Here is a 20,127-nt window from a genome sequence, read left to right on the forward strand (position 1 = left end):
AATGAGCATATTTAATTATTGCCAACTTATAAGCAAGGCTTGGCAGAACGACAGGTGTCACTAGGTGTGATGTACCAACTTTATATACAGTATTCTGAAACTACAAGCTGCAGTACGCTTTCTGATCTGGGTTTTCTTTAAAATCTGGAATTCTGAGCAGATGCTTAAATGGCAGCAGACAGGTGGGAAGTTCATTTTTATCTTCTGGGACACAGAAATGTCCTTTCGTAAGAGCTCTCCCAGGTCTCGCACAGCCCATTTTTGTCATAAAGAAGGAGGTTACCAGGGGTCACTTTTTCTAGCTCTTTTCCAAGCAGAAGACAAGGACAGAAAGGTCTCTCTCTGCTCACAATCATTCACAGGCAGTATACCCTGGAATAATTAACGAAGTCCTACTCTTGCCTCCAATCTAGGACGATGAGCTACACTGAGGAAGAAGTGGGCACACTTGCTCTAGGGCCACACTGTCTACAGGCTGAGTCTGAAACAGAGCCCTTTCTCCCAGCCTCCTCCCTCACCTCACCACCTAATCCAACCCTAATTCCACCTGGGCGCTCTGTCTGCTGCCCTTTAAGACATCAAAGTGCAGCTGCTCTTTTCAACATAATGGTTGTCTTTGTTATTCCTGCATGACTGGAACCTTTAAAATGTCACTTCCTTGCAGATCTCATTTGGTATAAGTGAAACGGATTTTAAAGCTAAAACCTGCACTTGGAGGTTTATTCCCGGGGATTGTGTCTTTTTTTGCTTTCCACTGGCTCACCCCTTAGGTCTGATACCCTGACGCAGACATACAGGTCTCTCTTGCAAATCCTGGCGCGGTTTGCCATTTCTAAATCTTTCCTCCCTGAACTTGGAGAGACATCCCTGAGGACATTTACCGCTGCACTTGGGAAGGAGGGGTTGAGAAAATTCTTCTTTTTAATGATTTTCTTTTCTCTTCAAGCAGCAGTTATGGTTGTGTTCTCCTTAGAAATTTTTTCTTATTTTGCAAGATTTGACATATAATAGAGACAAGTGATTTCATCATGTCCTGCACTGGCCCACACTGCAGCCCTGATGCAGTCACGTTCTGAGCCTTGGGGTCCACAGGCTTGGCTTCTTGGTCTATGCAGGAGTGAGGCCTGCGTCCAGGCACCTACCCTGCACCCTGGCAAGAAGACTGGCAAGCATAGCAGCCCACCTTTGCCGGTCATTTCTGTGTCACGCTACATTCCCGTTTGCTGAACTAACACCGAATCAAAGGGCACTAAATCTTTCAGGTTATTAAAGCAGCCTTGCAAAGAAGTTTGAGGGCAACCAGTGAGGGTTACATAAGCCATGCGTAGATGGAAAGTGAAACCGTGTGCTAGGCATGGTGGTGCACGTCTGTAATCCTAGCATTCTGGGAGTCTAAGGCAGGAGGATTGAGAGTTTGAGCTCAGCCTGGACAGTTTAGCAACTTAGTGAGACCCCATCTCAAACTAAAACATAAAACGTCTGGGGGTGTTGCTGAGTGAGAAGGTTCTAAGTTTGATTCCCAGTACCACAAAAAAAAAGAATGAAGGGAAGGAAGGACGGAAAGGAGGGAAAGAAGGAGGGAGGGAGGAAGTTGAAATTATTATCACTTACATAGTTTAAAAACATTTTTCCCCAAGGCCAGTAACCTCTGCTCTTGGAAACTGGCATTTTGGAGGTGGCTTTTTACAATCAGAGTGCTGAGGGCTCCCCTTCCCTGCCAACCGGCACCCTACTGTGTCTCCCATGCCCCAAGTGTTCCAGGTGCAATGACTCACTCCCAAGGTTCTCTCCCCTCTAGGCTTAGCTCTGCGGGTGGATAAGATTTTCTCACAGGATTGCTTCATCCATACAGTGTTTTCTAGGGATGCCATGTCCAGAATGATCCTGAGGCTACACCTGAATTTATAGGAGAGAAGGCAGACATTGGCCGTGACGTCTGCCTTGGGAAAGAGTGGGGAGAAGTAAAGTTTCTGCTCAACCTTGAAAAATATTGTTCCTGCCATAGTACTCTCCCCTTTCTCAGCAGGAACTGGGACCCAAGGCTCTTGACAGGAGAGGGAAGTCTGTTTACAGAGCAGGTGCTCCCACATTGGATTGGGAGGGCAGCCTTATTACAAGCTGCAAACACACACACACACACACACACACACACACACAGGCACCCCCTTCCCACCTGAGCCTTCAGCCAGTGCAGTCTGTGGCCAAAATGCTGTCAAATATTTTCCAGTAGGAAGGGGTAACTTCATAAATGCCACTTTAATAGATTATATAATAATTCTTCAAATGCATACACTACTTTTTTAACTATGTCATAAGACATTTGACTTATTGACATTTTTCTCTTAAAAAGAACACTGCTAGTCCATTTTGTACATAAAACGCTGTTAAGGTTAACAGAAAAAGGATTATTAATTCAAAAGAAATATACGTTTTAAAATCTTGCATAACTATTCCTAAGTTGATTTCAAAAGAGTTGTGTCAACTTATTATCTAGCCAGTAATTTAAACCTTACTTTAAAAATGTGAGAGGTTAAACAGTTGAGATGTACTTCTTAGTGTGACATGAGTTACTCTTTTTGTCTAATTACAAAGGTAGAAAGTTTTAAAATATGGGCAAATAAGAAAGAAAAAATAAAAATAATATATGAAGGTCAGTAGGAGTGAAAAGACATGATTTCTGCCAATTACTATTAAGTAGTTCAGAAAAAATAATATATGTAATTTTATATAGCACATGAAATATTACATATATAAACATTATTTAACATTTACATACAAACATGCACAATATAAATTATAGATTACATAAAATTAAATATGTATGACTGAGAAATATGGTAGAGGTTTAGATCTTTGAAACATTATTACAGTGAAAGACACACTGCCACTAATCCCTCACAAAATACTCCCCCTTGCTTAGAATATTTATCCCATCATTCTTGTCACTTTCTGAAGCAGTTCTGCAAGTCCTCTTTCATGAATTTCTTTTTGAGGTGCAATTAGAAGTATGATGAATGCTGCTGCCCAGGGCCATAATGGAAAGGTAGGCTCATAAAAGCATAAAAGTATGATTATGCATACATTATGTAAAGTTGTGGCTTATGTAAGTCATATAGTCATATAAGATAAATTATGTGTGTATGTGTTTGGAGATAAAGAACAATAAACCACATGTATTAAAATGTTAATGGATAAGCCTAGATGAAGATATAGGGGAATTCTTTGTAGTATTATAAACTAATCTATAAATATATTATTTCAAAATAAAAGATTAGTAGATTTGGGTGATACACTTTCAGGGTCCCCCCTGCCCCATGCATAAAAGTATCATTTCCTGCCAACTTAGGGTTTGTATTATTTAGCTTTTCAGCAGCAGGTTTTGCAATGTCAGTCTACTATAACTAGGTTGCCATGACTTTGTATATCGTTCTATAGATGCAAGCAATTTCCTTCCTGTGGAACTTTTAAGTTGTTTCCAATTTTTTACTGATAAAATTAGTATTTCCCTAAGCACCCCTGATAAACATTCTAAGTCACTGTTTTGACAAGTTCCTTTACTGGGAGTTGGGGGTTGAAATGCAGCCTGTCTAAAAGGCCCCTAGCACAAACTGCCAAATACCCCACACAGGCTCCAAGTCACTCTGTCCTCAGACGGTAGCAGCACTTCCTTTTCTGTAGCCAGGGGCAGAGTCTGGCTCAAAGCCTCTCAAAGGCGGCTTGGGTCTTCTGCAGGCTCAGGGTGTGTGATGGGTAATGTTAAGGCCTCCAGCTGCAAGAAGCTCAGCCCGGCCTTAGGAGAGCCTGAGTGACCATCTATGTGTTGGATTTTCTCTGCGCCATCCTCCTACTGGTGGCAGGCATCTTCTCTGCCAGGCTCTGAGTTCTGACTCTTCATTCAACTCTGGGGAGCCTCTGAGCTGTTGCAGTATAAACTCTACTCCACAGTCCAGGGCCTGGCGGGAGAGCTGCTTTCCATGGTGAGGCGATCAGAGGGGTAGTGGAGGAGCTGCAGGGCTGGGGACAGGACGAGTTTCCTAAAACAAGGCATGAACTGGGAGGTCATGACCCACTCCTCCAAATCACATGTGTTCCCTGAGCTTTTGATAAAGGTTTTCTTTGTATCTTAAAAACAAAAACAGAAACAGGGAGGGAAGGAAATTTGATAGGCTTAAATGTTTCATTATTTTTAATTGCATTTTTTCCAATGCTAGTAATTTTTTTGCATGTTTGTCATCAAACATTCTGTCAATGGTGTGTTCATATCCTTTGACTTTTTCCATTGGAGTATTTTCCTTCACAGAGCTTTTATAAAGGGTCTTACTCTCTGACATATACAAGGAGTGATCCAACATAAGGTGAAGCATAAATAAAAACGTACTGCAGTAAAAGACAAATTGCCATTAATCCCCCTCAAAATCCTTCCCTTGACTTCAAACACAATTATCCCACCATTCTTGCCACTTCTGGAAGCAATTCTGGAAGTTCATTTTCTTGAGCGTATGAGATGTGATCAAAAGGAGAGTGAATACCACTGCCAGCTATCATCCAACAGAAAGACAAGATTCTGAGAACACCCTGGTATGTCATCATCCACCTCATTTACCAAAACTGGTGCCACGTGACTTTTGGTTCTAGCTCAAAATGACGAGGAAAGCTAAATGTTTTGAACCAGTTCGGGATGCTAAGGCAGCCATAGCAATGCAGCTAAAGATATAGAGGAGGACTTGCAGAACTGCTTCGCAGAGTGGCAATAAGGATAGGATAAGTGGTGTGTCAGTACTGAGAAGGAGTATTTTGAGGTAGATTAATTCCAATGTGCCTTTTATTATAATACTTTTAAAAAATCTTATCATCCACCATATTTTAAAAATCAAGTATTTGTCTCACTTTTCCATTTGCCTTTTGAATTTTGTTCACAGTGTCCTTCGGCATTTGGCAATGTCTTAGGCCATTCAGGCTGCTAAACAAAATAACTTAGACTGGGGATTTATAAAAAGAATTAATTTCATGTGGTAGTTACTTTCCCACTGATGGGGAAAAATACCTGACACTTGCAAATTAAAGGAATCCTAAATGTTTCCAATTGAAACCTCCTGAGGCTGGCCTTTACTATTTGTATTCCTTTCAGCATTCTGGTCTGGTCTTCTGAGATCTAAGCAAAATCTTCCATCAAACCCAGCTTACAGCAGTCTAAGACTTCTCTAGAAGCCAACTCCAAACCCATACAGTTACAGCAACAACTCCATTTCTCTGTGTTATGGTTTGGAGCTACATGTCCTAGCAAAGCCTCATGAGCTTGTACGTGGTAGGTGACTGGATCATGTGGGTGTTAAATGCATCAGTGTGGATTAGTTCACTGATGAGTCTATAGCGAAATCTGATGTTGGGAGGAGGTGGGTCACTGTGGAAGCGATCCAGGAGGGAATATTTCCCTCCCTGCTCCCTTGATCTCTTTCTTCTTCCCACTGCCATTCCATGAACTTTTTCTCTACCACAGTACCCTGCCCTGGACAGAAATCTCTGCAAACTGTGAGCCAAAATAAACCTCTTCTTGCTTACACTGTGGGTGTCAGGTATTGTCTCAGTGACGAGAAAGTAACTAAGACATTTTGCTACCAATTTTCTCTATTAGTCACTTTTCCCTGGCTCGGACAAAATACACAACAATGACAATTTTAAAAAGGAGAGGTTTAGGGCCAGGGATATAGCTCAGCAGCACAAGTGCCTGCCTGGCAAGCGCAAGGTCCTGAGTCTGATTCCTGGTACAAAAAAAAAAAAGAGGATTATTTTGGTTTCTAGATTCAAGCCATTGTCAGCTGGCCCCAAGGCAGAAATGGCATGGTAGGAAGTCATGGTAGAGGAGAACTGTTTACTTCTTGGTAGTCAGGAAGCAAAAAGGGAGAGACTGGGAATAAGAATATACTCTTTTAAGTCATGGCACCAGTGAACCGGCTGTTTTGACCAGGACCCGCCTCCAGGATATTTTAGGTCTCAACCATAGCAGTCCTGGAGGCCGGAAGTCCAAGATTAAGGCATAGGCGGATTCCGTGTCGGGTGAAGGCTGCTCTCTGCCGCATAGAGGGAGTGCCGTGCTCTGTCCTCACATGGTAAAAGAGATGAATAGTTCCCCACAGCCTCTTCCATGAGGTCACCAATCCTACTCCTGAGAGCTCTGCCTCATGATTTAATTGCCTCTTAAGTCCCTCATACTATGACTTTAGCTATGAAACTCCAACCTAAGAATTTTTGTGGGGATGCATTCAGACGTAGCAAGCAGTTTCTCATTTTTGACTTCTGTATAACTAAGTCTAAGTTGTCTCACTTGTTCATTATTTTCTTATTTCTGCTATACCTCAACATTTGTAGAAATGTTTCTTTCATTGCTTTCATTAGAATGGTTTTTACCTGCCATATGCTTATCAGTTGTTTATTGATGTATTTTCTTCTAGGCTATTTATTTATTTGGCCGTGCTGGGGATCAAACGCAGCACCTTAGCTATGCTCAGCAAGTGGTCTACCATTGAGCCACACCCTGGCCTTGACTTTAACTTTTTGCACTGCATCTGCTGTTGGATATATTTAGGTGTGGAACTAGCACAGTGCACTAAGGAAACAATCACTAAATGTTTGCCGTTGACTTAAATAAAAGGTAAAGAAAACCCTTTATGGTCTCATGACTTTTGAAAATTATTTGCAAGGCTGCAAATGAGAATTCAAGAAGCAACATCCCTGGTGGTTCTCTAGTGCCTCCTGGAGGACCTGGCTAATTAATCAAAATGATGTGGGAGCTGCTTCTGCTGGGATGGCATCTTCTACTTGTTCAGGGCTGAGTTTTTCCAGAGTCCAGGAACTCCAAGACAGGACCATGAGAAGACTGAAAACATCTTCTGTCCTCTTCTTCTGAGGGTTGTACTATGGTGTATACCTCCCAATGCTGGCAACTTCTAAATACCCACAGCTGATAATTCAGGATTTGCCTGCAAAGAACAAAGCCAGAGCCTTGCTTTAACATGAAAGTTGTATGCACATCCCCCAATAATGAATCATTTGTCACGGCAGATCTTTTTATTGTGACTTTAACTATGTACACGGGAGACAAGAAGAACATCATTGTGGTGGGCCCTGCTGTGGTCCCTAGACTTGAGAACTCATTTAAAGAGTGTCAACAAGATAAGACAAACAGAAAAGTAGTTTATTCCTAAAGACATGCATGAGCACAATGCCTCTATGCTTTTTCAATTTTAAGAAACAATCTTTGATTTGAATTCTTGCTTTTTGGCCAGAATTGTTGATTCTGGATTGACTCCATGACTCCATGAACTTTCTTAATCATTATGAATCACCATTTTGTAGAAAAGTCTTTTCTTACCGACATCAAGAAAAAGGGAGCTTGGGATTCTAAATAAAGTGTCTGGGGAAAACCAGTGGGTACATTATACAGATTATGTTGTTAAAATGCATTTTAGATGAAGTTAATATTTTATGGGTTATTAATAATACATGTTTTTAGGGAAATGCATGTATTCTGTAGAAGAAAGTCATAAACTTTGAATTTTTGTATCACAATGCACTTGATGTAATCTGGGCAGCTTGAGAGTCAGGAATTTGTTTCTCCTTTCTGGTCTTGATTGTTGCTGACAGTATTCCTTCCCTTCTTTGCTCTCTGAGCACCTCATTCTCAGCCTTGCACACAGACAATGCGATGTGTCTGCACGAAGAATGGGCCTGAGGCTTACGAATGGCACTTATTTACATGTGTATCTGAGGCCTTTCTCACCCCTGGAATAACGATTCAAACATAGCAACTCCGTTTAGAATTTGAGAAGCATCTATATATCCTACTAGCTTTGACTTCAGGGAGAGAATGTGAGCAAAATCTGCTTTTTTAGATGGAACAAAACATAAAAGAAGTATTTCACACAACTGGTAGTGTAACAGGCAAACTAAGTCCCCTTGGCTCACGTCATCAAAGTGAAAGGAACATCTTCAAGCCTGAGGGCACCAGTTTCTAGGGAGAAACATGACACAGTGACCACCCTGGGGTGCTTTAGTCTAGGTGAGATATACAGTCTTTGCAAATGCAAATTGGAGCATTATCTATAAGAACCCCCAATAGCCCTCAGGCCTGGGAGTTTATTGGCTGTAGATTTGGGTAGCGGATGCCAGAGAATAGGCAAGAAACACCAGAAGAGGACAGCAAGGATCCTGTAGTAATCAGTATAGCCTGAGCAGCTTAAACCACAAAATGTATTTTTCACAAGGTGCCAACATCAAGGTGCCAACAAGGAGGTTTCATTTGAAGGTCTCCACTTTTGGCTTCCACTTTCCTATCATCTCTCTGTGTTCTCATTTGGCCTCATGTCTGTGCACTCTCAAAGAGAGAGTGACTTCTTTGGTGTCTTGTTTTATAAGGGTACTAATCCTAGTCAATCAAAGACCCACTCTTATGATTTCATTTAAACTTACTTCCTTGAAGGACCATTTCCAAACACAGCAGTATATTCAGTGTTTGAATATTATCACCCAGTCAGTCCATAACAGGTCTATTACTATCTAAGGACCTAAAAGGTAGACCAGAAGCTCTCTCCTACGCATCTTTCCCCCAGGGAAGCCAACCAGTACTATAGGTGGTTACCATCCCGGGAAGGTGAGATTTAAAAGACCTTTGGAAGTCTATCACACTTTACACAGACAGAATCTTCAAGGTGGACAGTTTGATTCTGAATAAACAAAATGCTAACTCACTGTTTCCCAAGTTAGTGGTAGTGTAGAAGCTCCCCACATGGGTGAATCAGTAGAGGGACATAAAGCAGCTACAATTTATCTGCATGTGTTGAGGTGCTGGGAGAAAACAAGAAACAAGTAAATCACAGGCACATGGTTAACACTTCTTGAAACTTTTCTGTTATTGTTAAAAATGTTCAGAATGCATCCAGGGTTAGGCAGTCTTCTGTTCAAATTCTCTCTTTCCTTAGGAGTGCCTCAACAACTGCCAGTAAGAAGCCAATTATTGTGTATCAGCCAGCAGGAGGAGGCAGAATCTTGCTCAAGTGCTCATTGAGAATTAGAGTTGAAACACCCAAGTCGGAAACACTTTAACAAAAAGCCTATTCATGCATCTAAATCAACCAATCTTAGAAAAGGAACATCCATACACTCCAGTTTAATCCATGAAAAAAAGTTATCCATTGTAAAGAACTAGCCTCCATCTTACAAATGAAATGTCACAGGCTACAACAAGAGAGAAAGAAAGAAAAAGACAGAAAGACAGACAGACAGAAAGAAAGAACAAAGAAATTCTGAGTCATTTCATCATTTTGGTTGAACAAAAACATTGCAACTAAAAGAGCAAGACCAGATTCTATAATTATGTTGGCATATAACAATTAAATCTGGCCTAACTCACCTGAAGGTATATTTTTAAACAAAAATACAAACTGTGTGTGTGCACATAGCAGCTTTTAATGGTCAGCATATACTTGGCCAGATGGGCCTGTTAAGTGGGTGTCATTGTTAATCGTTTTGGTGTCGGTGTAACAACAGTCAAGAAGGAACCACAGGGACATAACGCAGAAGTGGGCATTTCTTTCTGTAGAAATCAGCAACATTGAAAAGATTTGTGATTTCCCCCTCACTTACATCACGGGGCAGGTACATCAGGCAGCACGTTTGGCTTTGATGACAGGATATTTGCCGTCGTATGGAGTTAACATGGTGCCAGTTGTAATATCTTTTCCCTGATGTCAGTCACAGCTGTCGCACACTTTATGCATGCCAGGAAAGATGTTGAAACACAGAGAGCCGTGAAGGTCATCAAAAGGACATATTTTTCTATGTCATTCACTCTCGGTGCTGTTTAATAAATGAGTTAAAGAAGCTCGTATTTTTCCTCTGTGCTGTCGTTTAGATCCTGTGTCTTTCTCTTCCCTTTTAAGCTTTGATAAGAACAACACAGCATTCATTTATGATGCTCAAGTCAAGGAAAGATGCATCCTCCCACACTCTACTACTAGTTCCTGCTCTGCTAAGATCTGAGACAAGAACTGCGGCTTAAAATCACCTTTCCTGTAGCACCCTGGCAAGTCAGGGATCATCTGGAATGTGTACACGATCGTTCTTAGAGAAACAAGGAAAACACCCTCCTGCTGTCCCCTACGCACACCCCAGACAACTACCTTGGAAGGTCTCCTGGGATCTCAGCAACAGATCTGTGCCTGAGGCAACTGACACAACATGAAATAAAAGCCTGGTTCTTGGGGATACTTGCAGAAGCTGTTGCTGTGTTCCATGTGGCTACAACATCTGCCTGGGTGAAGGAGCCTGCACTCGCAGACAAGCAGCCCACGTCTGGAGAAAAGGGGGTTCCAATGGAATCTTAAGCAGCTTTCGAACAGCCTGCTGTCCTGCTTGGACTGGGAAATGTCCCCACAGTGTGGGACAGACAGAGAGGGTTAGAGGGATTTTCAGAGCAATTTAATCCCTGGAGCAGGCTGCACCAGCCAGTGATAGACAATTCCAAAAGGTTTATACAGAGCTAGGCATTCATGGGCAATTACCAAGTATTGATGAGAGTATCAATTCCATGAACTCTATCATGTGGAACCATCTGCTGATGGGCTCATTTTAATCGTTTAACAGATCATTTCCTTTGCTTTTAATGAACACGCGAACATTCTCACTCTCATTTTTTTATCACACTCTTATTTCCTTAACCCAGAACTCTCACATACCAACAGTCAGATCACCCACACCGGGCAACCACATCCTGCCCTCTTCCCTTCTCTTGTCACCCTGCTTCTAATGCCTCGTATCAGACTACTGGTCATCTGATGCATTTAGAGGCAGCTCAACTACCTGCATTTTTTTTTTTTTTTAACCAGTACGTGTTGAAACGAGAGAACTCTGTGAGACAGAATTTTCAACCACTCTCCCATGATTGGATGTTTTACAAATAGTTCTTTCAAAAAGCCTTGTTCCATCGGAGCAGGCATTTGCTGACTCACCCAGGGAGCACACAACTTCCAGGAAGTTGGGTTGGCAATAGACACTGGCTGAAAAACCAAGGCCATTGTTTTTCCATTATTCCATTACCAGCTGGCAGAGAGGATGAGTAACGAAAATAGTAATTTCTCCTTTGACATGAAGTCATGGAGACCACTGTGAGACAGCCTGGTGCTGTTACCACCTGGACGTCTCCAGTTATTCCGAACGTCATTTGATCCTGACTCAGGAACCTCAGCTACAAGCCTTTAACCCCTGCTACCTGCTGCATCATAAAGAACTGTTTCTGTGCCAGAACCAGAACATACAGATGTGAAGAGAGCAACCCTAGGATGGAGCTCACTTACTAACGTTCCAGTGGTGAATTCTACTTAGAATTTTCAAAGTCTTTCCTAAAGTCTGATTTTAATTTAAAAAAAATACAAGAAGTAGTGGCCAGTTCCTGAGAGAAATCTGAGGAATGGCTGTTTGATTCATCAGGCTTTTCCTGCCATATTTACTATAGCATTATTACATTATTATATTTCTATCATAACTTTATTACAACAGAGAAGAGACGCTTGATATCTAACATTCATCTGTCTGCATTCAAAATTATTTCTGCAACAATAGGAAAGAAAATTCAGTTCAACAGAAAACCAGACTCTATTTGTTCTGAGCTGGTTGTCTATTCCTCACCTCAGGCATGTTGCTTAAGAACTGTCCTCAGAAATACATTAATCAATGCATTTAATCTCAGATTGACTTTTATTCTTTAGATTTTAGAACTTGAACACTAGTTTGCAATGAGGGCAAGTTCTTTAAGGATGTTTTTTGAAAAGTTGGTTCCACCCAGGCGTTTTCCTTTTAGAATGCTAGCTGACATAAATTCATTTTTGGAAAAGTATAACAGATCAGTCTAGAAGTGTTAGCACCCTATATTTAAATGATTAGGAAACTCTCCAAAGATATTGAAGAAAAAACAAGAAAAGGTGTGTCAAGAACTTTACCTAAAAAGGATTTCTCTTACATATCATATATTTGATTTAAAGTATTTATTTTAAAAGGCACTTAGAATGCAAAGAGAAATTCAGTATAGCATCATGTAAGAGGCCTAAACATTAAAAAAAAAAAAAAAAAAACCAGAATAGCCTTTAGGTGAGCTTGCCATGCTGCTGAAATGGTCTCCAAGGGTCAGAAGAACATGAGGACAAAAATAGTTGATGAAGTATGCTGCATGCATGAGTGACTTTGGCTCTGGCTGTGCCCATGATTCAATGGCCTTTTGGATCATCTCACGCTGGCTCAGGGGTTCATGGAACCAGCAACACACAATCCCTATGTGCTTCCTTCCCCCTCGGCTTAGGACAGAAAACAGTGCTCAGGTTTGCCTTGGGCCAGGTGTCCTCACATACCCTCCACTTACACTGCCTTACTGTCTCCACAGCAATTCCTTGAAGAAGGTACTACAAGTATCACCACCTAGCAGTTGAGGAAACTGAGGCAAAGTTAAATGACTTACTGCGTCGATCTTTGTATTCTCTTTACTTCCAAGTTCTTTTTTTTTTTTTTTTTTGCTTGCTCTGTGAAAATGGATCCAGGCCCTTTGAATGGTCTCCCTTTGTCTTCTAGCAAAGTATTGCCAGTAGGGGGCGCTGGAGAGATGCCACAGGAGGGAAAAAAAAAAAGTGTAGCTTCCTAGATCCTGTGTTCTCTCAGTAGGCTCCAGAGCCATGGCCTTCCTGAGCTGTATTGAAACAGAGGTCCTCAGGAGGCAGCTCTCTGTGCATCCCAGAGGCCCTGTTTCTGGCAAATTCCAGAGGGTGTATTTTTATCCAGTTCCACCAGCATGGCGGCACAGAAAGCTCTCTTGTAATCTGTGGCACTACAACCATTCTTTCTCAGCCAGGATGGGAGCCAACCCTCTTCCTAGGGTTACTACTGCTCCTTATATCTGAGCTCCCTACTTGTCTTCTTTAGAGCTGTCTTTACTTCTCACCAGCTAGTCCCTTGCTATGCCTATACCCTGTATGGTTAATTTTTATGTGTATCAAATTTTCTGATTCAAGTTACTGTGTGGTTTCTCTCTCCTGGGTGGGCCAGACAGATAACTCTGCTTAAGGCCACAGTTCAACAGTAGCAGCCATGATCTGAATCCAGGCAGCTGGGCTCCCAAGTTGCCACACCTAGAGGCACTATTAGACCCCCTCTTGTGAACAGGAGGGCAACAGGGAAGTGAGAGTGAAGCTTCTACTTCTACTGGAGGCAGAGTAGGGAGGGAACAGTGTTAGGTGAGAACACAGAGGCAGTGGTTTTACGTAGTTTGCCAGCGGACATGGGAAGGACAGGTGGTCCAGTCAGAGGGATAGTGTGTGCAGTGGTGAGGGGGACAAGGGAGGTAGCAACTTTAAAAAAGGGACAGAGTTGTCACCGTATACATGCTGCATCCCCAAAACTGGTCTCATTCCTGGGGACACATCAAATGAGATTTGTAGTCTTCAGGACCCCTGCTTCTCTGGCACAGGCTTCCTGAGAGGCAACGTTCTCCACTGGGGCACCCAGAATCACCAGGGCTCTGTGATGGCCAGAGGTGGTGGTAGAGGACAGTAGCACCCAGCCCATGGTAAGCATTTCATATTGAGTGTTATCTATCTATTGCCACTGCTCCACGTAGATCAGAATATGTCACAGACAAACACTTGAATGTTTGAACAATGGCATTTATTTCAATTTTTTTTTGTTGTTGTAAAATCTAGTTCTCAGATCCCCAGATACATATTTATAAATAATGGATACTGTAAGCATTTGGAAGAACAAACATCAGAGTTGGAGCCATTAGGCCATTTTAACAGCATAGCTTCTGGTGGGAGAGGGGTTGGGCTACAGAAAACAATGACATCCCCTACACATTTATTCAGCTAATTCTGCCCTCAAAACTCTCACTGAAATAGAAGCTCTTTTGGCTCAGCCAAGACAGAGCTATGCATGGGGGAGCTACTCTGATTGCTCTGGGTCACAGAGCACAGCCTGCTTGCTCCACAGTCTGCAGCCTATGACCTACTCATCCCCAAAGTGAGCCTCTGGTATTACAGGACACACGTTTTAAGACACAGTGTCTGATGACCCACACTATGGAGTTGCAGAACTGGCAAGTGCTGGGATTGGTTTTAGAAAGTGGTGGATTTTGGTGCCAGAAGTTTGATGAAAAAATATTCCTTGGAGATCCAAGCACACTTGAGTGTATAGGACTTTCTGCTTGGAGACAGTACAAGGGAAAACTCAGAAGTCAAAACATGAATAGGACTAAGACTAGTAGGTTACATGGAGTTGATTTCTGCACAAGATTGTTGACCTATTGCCTTGAGGGTTACTCTTTCTGTTTGTTTGGGTCAGTCATTCAAGAAGTGGTGTTTTCCTTTATGAAAAAAAAAAAAAAATCAAAAGCAAAATAAGTATTTTCATGTCATGAAGATAATGGTAAGTTTAATGGCTTATCCAGTATTTGAAGTCTTCTCAGGTCCAGGTAGTGGTCAGCAGGGCAGCCCGGGGTCAGACTGCATTCCTTTGAAGAAGCTGGTCCAGTAATTGCTGGAGAAGCAGGGAAACAAAGATGTCAAGTTCAAGTTCACATCTGCGTGCCACACGCATCACACCTGCTGGTGTGAAACCATTACCTTTTTGAAGACTTCAGCACGGAGTCTGTTGCTCTGTAAGATCACCCTTTTCTTTTGTTCTTCTTTTTTCTTTTTAACTTCCGGCAAGTTATTATAGATTCTGAAACAGATGCAGAGAACATTTTGAATGGTAGCAGGCTGCGCGTGCCTGCGGTGGAGCGCGTCCTGTCGTGTCAGCAGGCGCCCACATTTCAGAGGAAGAGCACTGCATGTGGGCTCTCTCCACATCGTGAGACGGTGACATGAAGGGCTTCCCTGATGTCCCCAGAACGCAGCTGCATGGCAGGGAATGGCACACATCTCTGTGCTTCCAGTGCCCGTACAACAAGCAAGCTGGAGAGGATAGATATTTACTCAAAACTCATTTTTCCTGTCCCTCTCTTCTCAGTCTAATTACTTATGGTAAACTGAGGGATTCTGAACTAACTGCTTTGCCATTCTGAGTATAAACCTGCCACCAAATTCCTTTATCTTGACACATAATTTTTGCCTTTTTTGTGACTTAGAGGAGTAGTAGCAGATATGGAAGTAGCAGGAATTATCGTGTCAGAACAAAGCACACAGAAATGTGTGTGTTTCCTCTTAACCTATTGCATTTCTAATTAAGCTCTTTCTGGAAACATAGTGGGCATAAGTACTATGTCCTTATCCTGGTGTAAAATTAGGAACTTCCAACTCATAAGCAGGGCCCAAGAGACCTTTCTTCTGGATACTGCTTTCCTCTTTCCAAGTAGAAACTGTTTATATACTGATGCAAACCAGTATTCCCACTAGAAGTCATTGACTTATGTAGGAGACCCCGCAGCCTGAGCCTTTGTGTTGCTACACACATGGTGCTCAGCTAAAAACATCTCCTTTTCATCTTCTCTCGTGTTTGAAAGCCAGACAAAATCTGTTTAAGATGTTCCACCATTAAAATCGTATGTGCAAGGTATAAAAATAATGTGACAATATCAGCAGGTAATGTGTTGATTATCAGACAGCATATCTTTTGATATGAACTCATTTAATCCTCGCAATAGTTAGAAAAGGGACACGGTGTTTCACTGTTAAATGAAGACTTGCTGGAATCCAAGTCCCAGCAAGATCAGGGACTAGGATGAAGTCCCTTAGCTGATGAATGGTGGGCTGACATTTGAACCGCATTGTATTTGATTCTTACTTGCTATGCCACAGTGTCACCCAGCTATATAGCATCAACTCATGAGGTCTGTGTGCTCGATTGTCCTCTGGCACACTGTGCACATCAACATGGGCTGAATGAATACATGAATAGATGCATTCAGGAACATTCTGGAAAGGACCAGGAGATTCTATAAGGGAATCGTAGTAAAGCCAACATGTCCCAAAGCTCCACAGAGGAAAGTCCTTCAAATTAATAGACTTCTCTTCCTGAAACTGGCCATCCAAATCAACAGGAGAGTTTCACATAAGAATTCCTAGGTCCAAGCTCTGTTACTTGGTTTGGTAATTTCTTAACAGAGATCCCCTAATCATTCATGGTACATCCACATAATGGGTCACTCTGTAGACATTGAAACTGATAAGGAAAATAATCTGCATCTTCTGACACAGAAAGAAAAGCTAACAGACAATAAGGAAAAAAAAAAAAAACAGTAGAGGGGCTGGGGATTTAGCTCAGTGGCACAGTCAAAAAAAAAAAAAAAACAGTAGAGGGGCTGGGGATTTAGCTCAGTGGCACAGTACCTGCCTGGCAAGTACGAGGTCGTGAGTTCGATTCCCGGTACCAGAAAACAAACAAACCAAAAAAAAAAAAAGAAGAAAAACAGTAGTAAAAAAGAAAAAAAACAAGCTATTGAAAGATAATATGCAGTGTAATACCACTTATGATTAAAAAGCAATTACATAATTGTGTATGTACAAATAGAAGTCTATTTTAACACAGAAATATGACTGGGCATCATAGCAGACAGATCTGGGGCTGGGAAAGCGGGTCGAAAGGGAGAGGAGAATAGCTGCTTGTAAGGGAACTTTATCTCCATTTGCTTTTGAATGAAAATATAATTTAGCAAAATAAATAAGGATTAATTTGAGTCATTTGTAGGCCAAAAGATACACCTTGAGACTATAACATTAAAGTGAAATTAGTGAGACACACAAACTTAAATATCATGTATTTTGTCTTATATGAGAAACCCAAAGTATAAATAAACAGCAAAATAAAAGACAACAGGAAAATGGGAGATAGAGCTTTTGCAAATGGGAAGGAAACCAAGAGATGGAGGTTCCCCTTGCCATCTGCAAGAGACAGAGGGAGGAGGGGGAGAGGAGGGGTGGAGGAGGGGGAGAGGTGAGATGGAGGGGGAGAGGGAAGAGGAAGGGAAAGAAGAAATTATTAAGATGTGTTACATACAACACTGCATGATGAATGCAATCATGTTTTGCAAGCATATACTGATAAAAAAAAATTTCAAGAAAGTATAATTTAGCAAAATAACAAAGAATACAAAGCAGAAAAGCTTCAGGGTGATTCTATGGGTGAGCCAGGGTCAGAGCCCAGAAAGAGCACATTCCACAGAGCAGAGGGAGATCCACCTGCTGGGGTCATCCAGAGAGGCCAGCCAGGGAAAGTCAAAGCCTGAGCACAGTACCACCTGCCTCAGTGGCCCTCTTTGATCTTCCCTCTTCTCTTCATGAAAACAATAGGGCAACACTTGTCTACTAATGCTACTTTAAGATCTATAATTTTAATTATTTGGTTTGCAAGCCTCCATAACAGTAGTTTTGGCTTTGGGGACTGGGAGGAGATTTGGCTGACTTTTTCCCCCACTAAATTGAAAAAAACAATGCCTGAGGCATAAGGTCTACACAACTTTGCACTTCTGACCCAAGTCTTCAAACCCAGCAGCCCTTTAGAAACCACAACTACAATGTTATTGAATCAAGTCTTTAATGGGAAAGTCCCCCTTATCCTCTCTTTTCACCTCCTCACAAAGAAGCTTCCTGTAGACGATCAAAATTACCTGATTATGGAAAAAACATAATCATGGTTAAAGCAGAGATTTGGGGCCTTGAGTGGGGAGGGGGTATTATTCTTCCTATTTCAATGGAGTTGCTAAGTGCACTATCAGTTCAATTTCATTACTGTAATTCCTCCCAGTACTAGATACTTCATTACAACCTACTGGCTTTTTACTTGCATGAAGGTGGCCAACATTGCTAAGATTTTGCCATTAAGAGGCCAGGTCTCAGGAAGAAAGGCAGTCTTTGTATGGACCAGGTTGGTGAGAATTAGTGGGAGTCTTGGAAGCAACCAGTCAAGCAGAACAGGGAGAATTTGCTGGCAGCAGGGCCGCCAAGCCTGTCAGAGATGGAGTGCCAGGAAAGCCGGCTTGTGGCCCCTCTGAGGCCTCACTGGCTCCCACGCTCCACCAACTTCCAGTTTGGGCTGTAGTCAAGGCCCTCAGGAGAAACAGCTTCTCTCCTCCTTGTAAAGTTACCTTCAAAGGCACAGCTCCTGCCCAGAGCGATGATGAAAATGTGCAGAGGAGTTCCAGCTCAGACTCTAGGGATCACTCAGAGACCAGTTACTGGCTCAGTCCAGAATCCAAGACCTACCACTTTCCTAAGATTTTTCCAAGAGCGGCACAAATATTCAGAGGTACAACTTGACAACTGCACTCATTTTAGCCAGTTTTTTGGATGTGTTATCACAACCTTAAACATGGACCCAGAAACAGAAGCCCCACTGGTCCCCATGCGGATCCACCAAACCACCTCCACTTTCCTCCCCAACTTCCTCCCCTGTCACACAACAGCCAAGTACCTTTTAGATCGCATGTGCATCTCCTTCTCTGAAATACACCTCTCTTTGGGTTTGAACAAGTTATCTGGAAAAAAATAGAAAGAGAATTAATTTTAGAAGGTACAGAACTCTACACTTCTGAGACAAAGAAATACAAATGGCAAATAAGTACATGAAACAATGGTCAGCATCATTGGTCATCTGAGAAATGCAAATTAAAACAACACTGAGACTCCACCTCATCCCAGAAAGAATGGCTGTCATCAAGAAACCAACCACTAACAAATGCTGGTGGGACTGTGGGGAAAAAGGGACCCTTCATTGTTGGTGGGAGGGTAGACTGTTACAACACTGGTGGAAATCAATATGGAAATTCCTCAAGAAACTAGGTTTAGAGGTTCCATTTGGTCCAACTATTCCCCTTCTGGGTATTTTCCAAGAAGAATGAAAAACATGACACTGTAGCGATATATGTGCACCATGTTTATAGCAGCACAATTTGTCATAGCTAAATTGTGGAAACAATCCAAATGCCCACCAACCGAGGATAAAAAAGATATGGTATTTTTATACGATGAAGTATTACTCAGCTATAAAGATAAACTTGAGGCTTTTATAGGTAAACGGATGCAACTAGAGACCATATTCATAAGTGAAATAAATCAGACTAGCATGTGTAAACATCGTATTGTTTCCCTAGTATAAGAAAGTGAAACAAGAGTAAGATCCAAAAGGTACAACAGACATTGTGAAATGGAAAGAAACTGCTCAAAAAGGAAAGAATAACTGAGATGGTGGAAAAGAGAAAAGAAGTAAAGAAGATATATAACATATATATATATACACACACACACAAGATAGCTAAAATAATTGTACTACTAATTTCTATTAGTTCATTGAAAGGAAAATTAGCGTTTATATTGTTTGATCAATCTTACATGCCTGTATGTGTAATCTGAGCGATGACTTTCAAGATAACAAAATGCAATACAACAATCATTGTTAATTTCCTATCATCTTGTTTTGAAGTTTTGTGTCATTTTTGTTTTTTTATTATGGGTCTTTAAAATAAAACAAGAAGATACAGAACCCACGTCTTGATGGACTTATTGTAGTAGATCTAGTATATTCTCTGTGATTGGTTTATTATTGTAAATCACAGCCTGTGACAAACACTATAGAACTTAGACATCTTAAATGGTTGGATTGATAACTGGTTAACCAATGGCATTGGTGTTGACAACAGCTAAATACAGGCATAAAACAGAGTACTTATATCTGACCTACTTCATGGAAGGGTACTGCTGAATCCTTCCTTTAGCAACAGAGTCATGGTATTCTGGTGAAATTCCACGTTCTAAAGCCGTCTCATGCACAGAAAAATCTCCACACTTGGATTTCAAGGCCTCTAAGGACAAGTAAATCTCCCAGATATCCCTACAGCATTCTGAGAGCAGGAGGTTTCACTTTCTCCCAATCATCCCCCATTAAGCTGCTCAGCCTATGCAAGATGAAGACACTTTATGCCCTTTCCGTGTCAGAAGAGGTCATAGCAACAACATCACACTCATCTACGTTTGGTGTCCTTTGATTCAGAAAGTACGCCATGGCAAAAACACTGTGAGACTGGAAGCTTTTCCAATTTAAATACATACTACCAGTCATCATGATGCTTACATATGGCATACTTAAAATTAGTACGGGCTA

General features: G+C 41.6%; 1 protein-coding gene across 5 annotated transcripts in view; it reads right to left on the reverse strand.

Annotated features, from left to right (window-relative positions):
* Positions 1 to 13,684: 13,684 nt before the first annotated feature.
* LOC102012090 (chromosome unknown open reading frame, human C10orf90) overlaps positions 13,685 to 20,127 on the reverse strand; it is a 211,426-nt gene continuing 204,983 nt past the window's right edge. For 4 of the 5 annotated variants that reach the window (XM_013503019.1, XM_013503017.1, XM_013503016.1 and 1 more), the window contains 3 exons: positions 18,442 to 18,505; positions 14,655 to 14,754; positions 13,685 to 14,568 (listed from right to left, as the gene is read on the reverse strand). In XM_013503019.1, coding sequence (XP_013358473.1) covers positions 14,530 to 14,568; positions 14,655 to 14,754; positions 18,442 to 18,505 — 203 coding nt within the window. In that variant the 3' untranslated portion in view covers positions 13,685 to 14,529. Of the gene's footprint in view, positions 14,569 to 14,654; positions 14,755 to 15,768; positions 15,948 to 18,441; positions 18,506 to 20,127 lie in introns of those variants that run through there. The other variant, XM_013503018.1, reaches the window with a different exon arrangement.

This window comes from Chinchilla lanigera, unplaced genomic scaffold, assembly GCF_000276665.1.
Source record: "Chinchilla lanigera isolate Chin_1 unplaced genomic scaffold, ChiLan1.0 scaffold00076, whole genome shotgun sequence".
NCBI classification, from domain to species: Eukaryota; Metazoa; Chordata; class Mammalia; order Rodentia; family Chinchillidae; genus Chinchilla; species Chinchilla lanigera.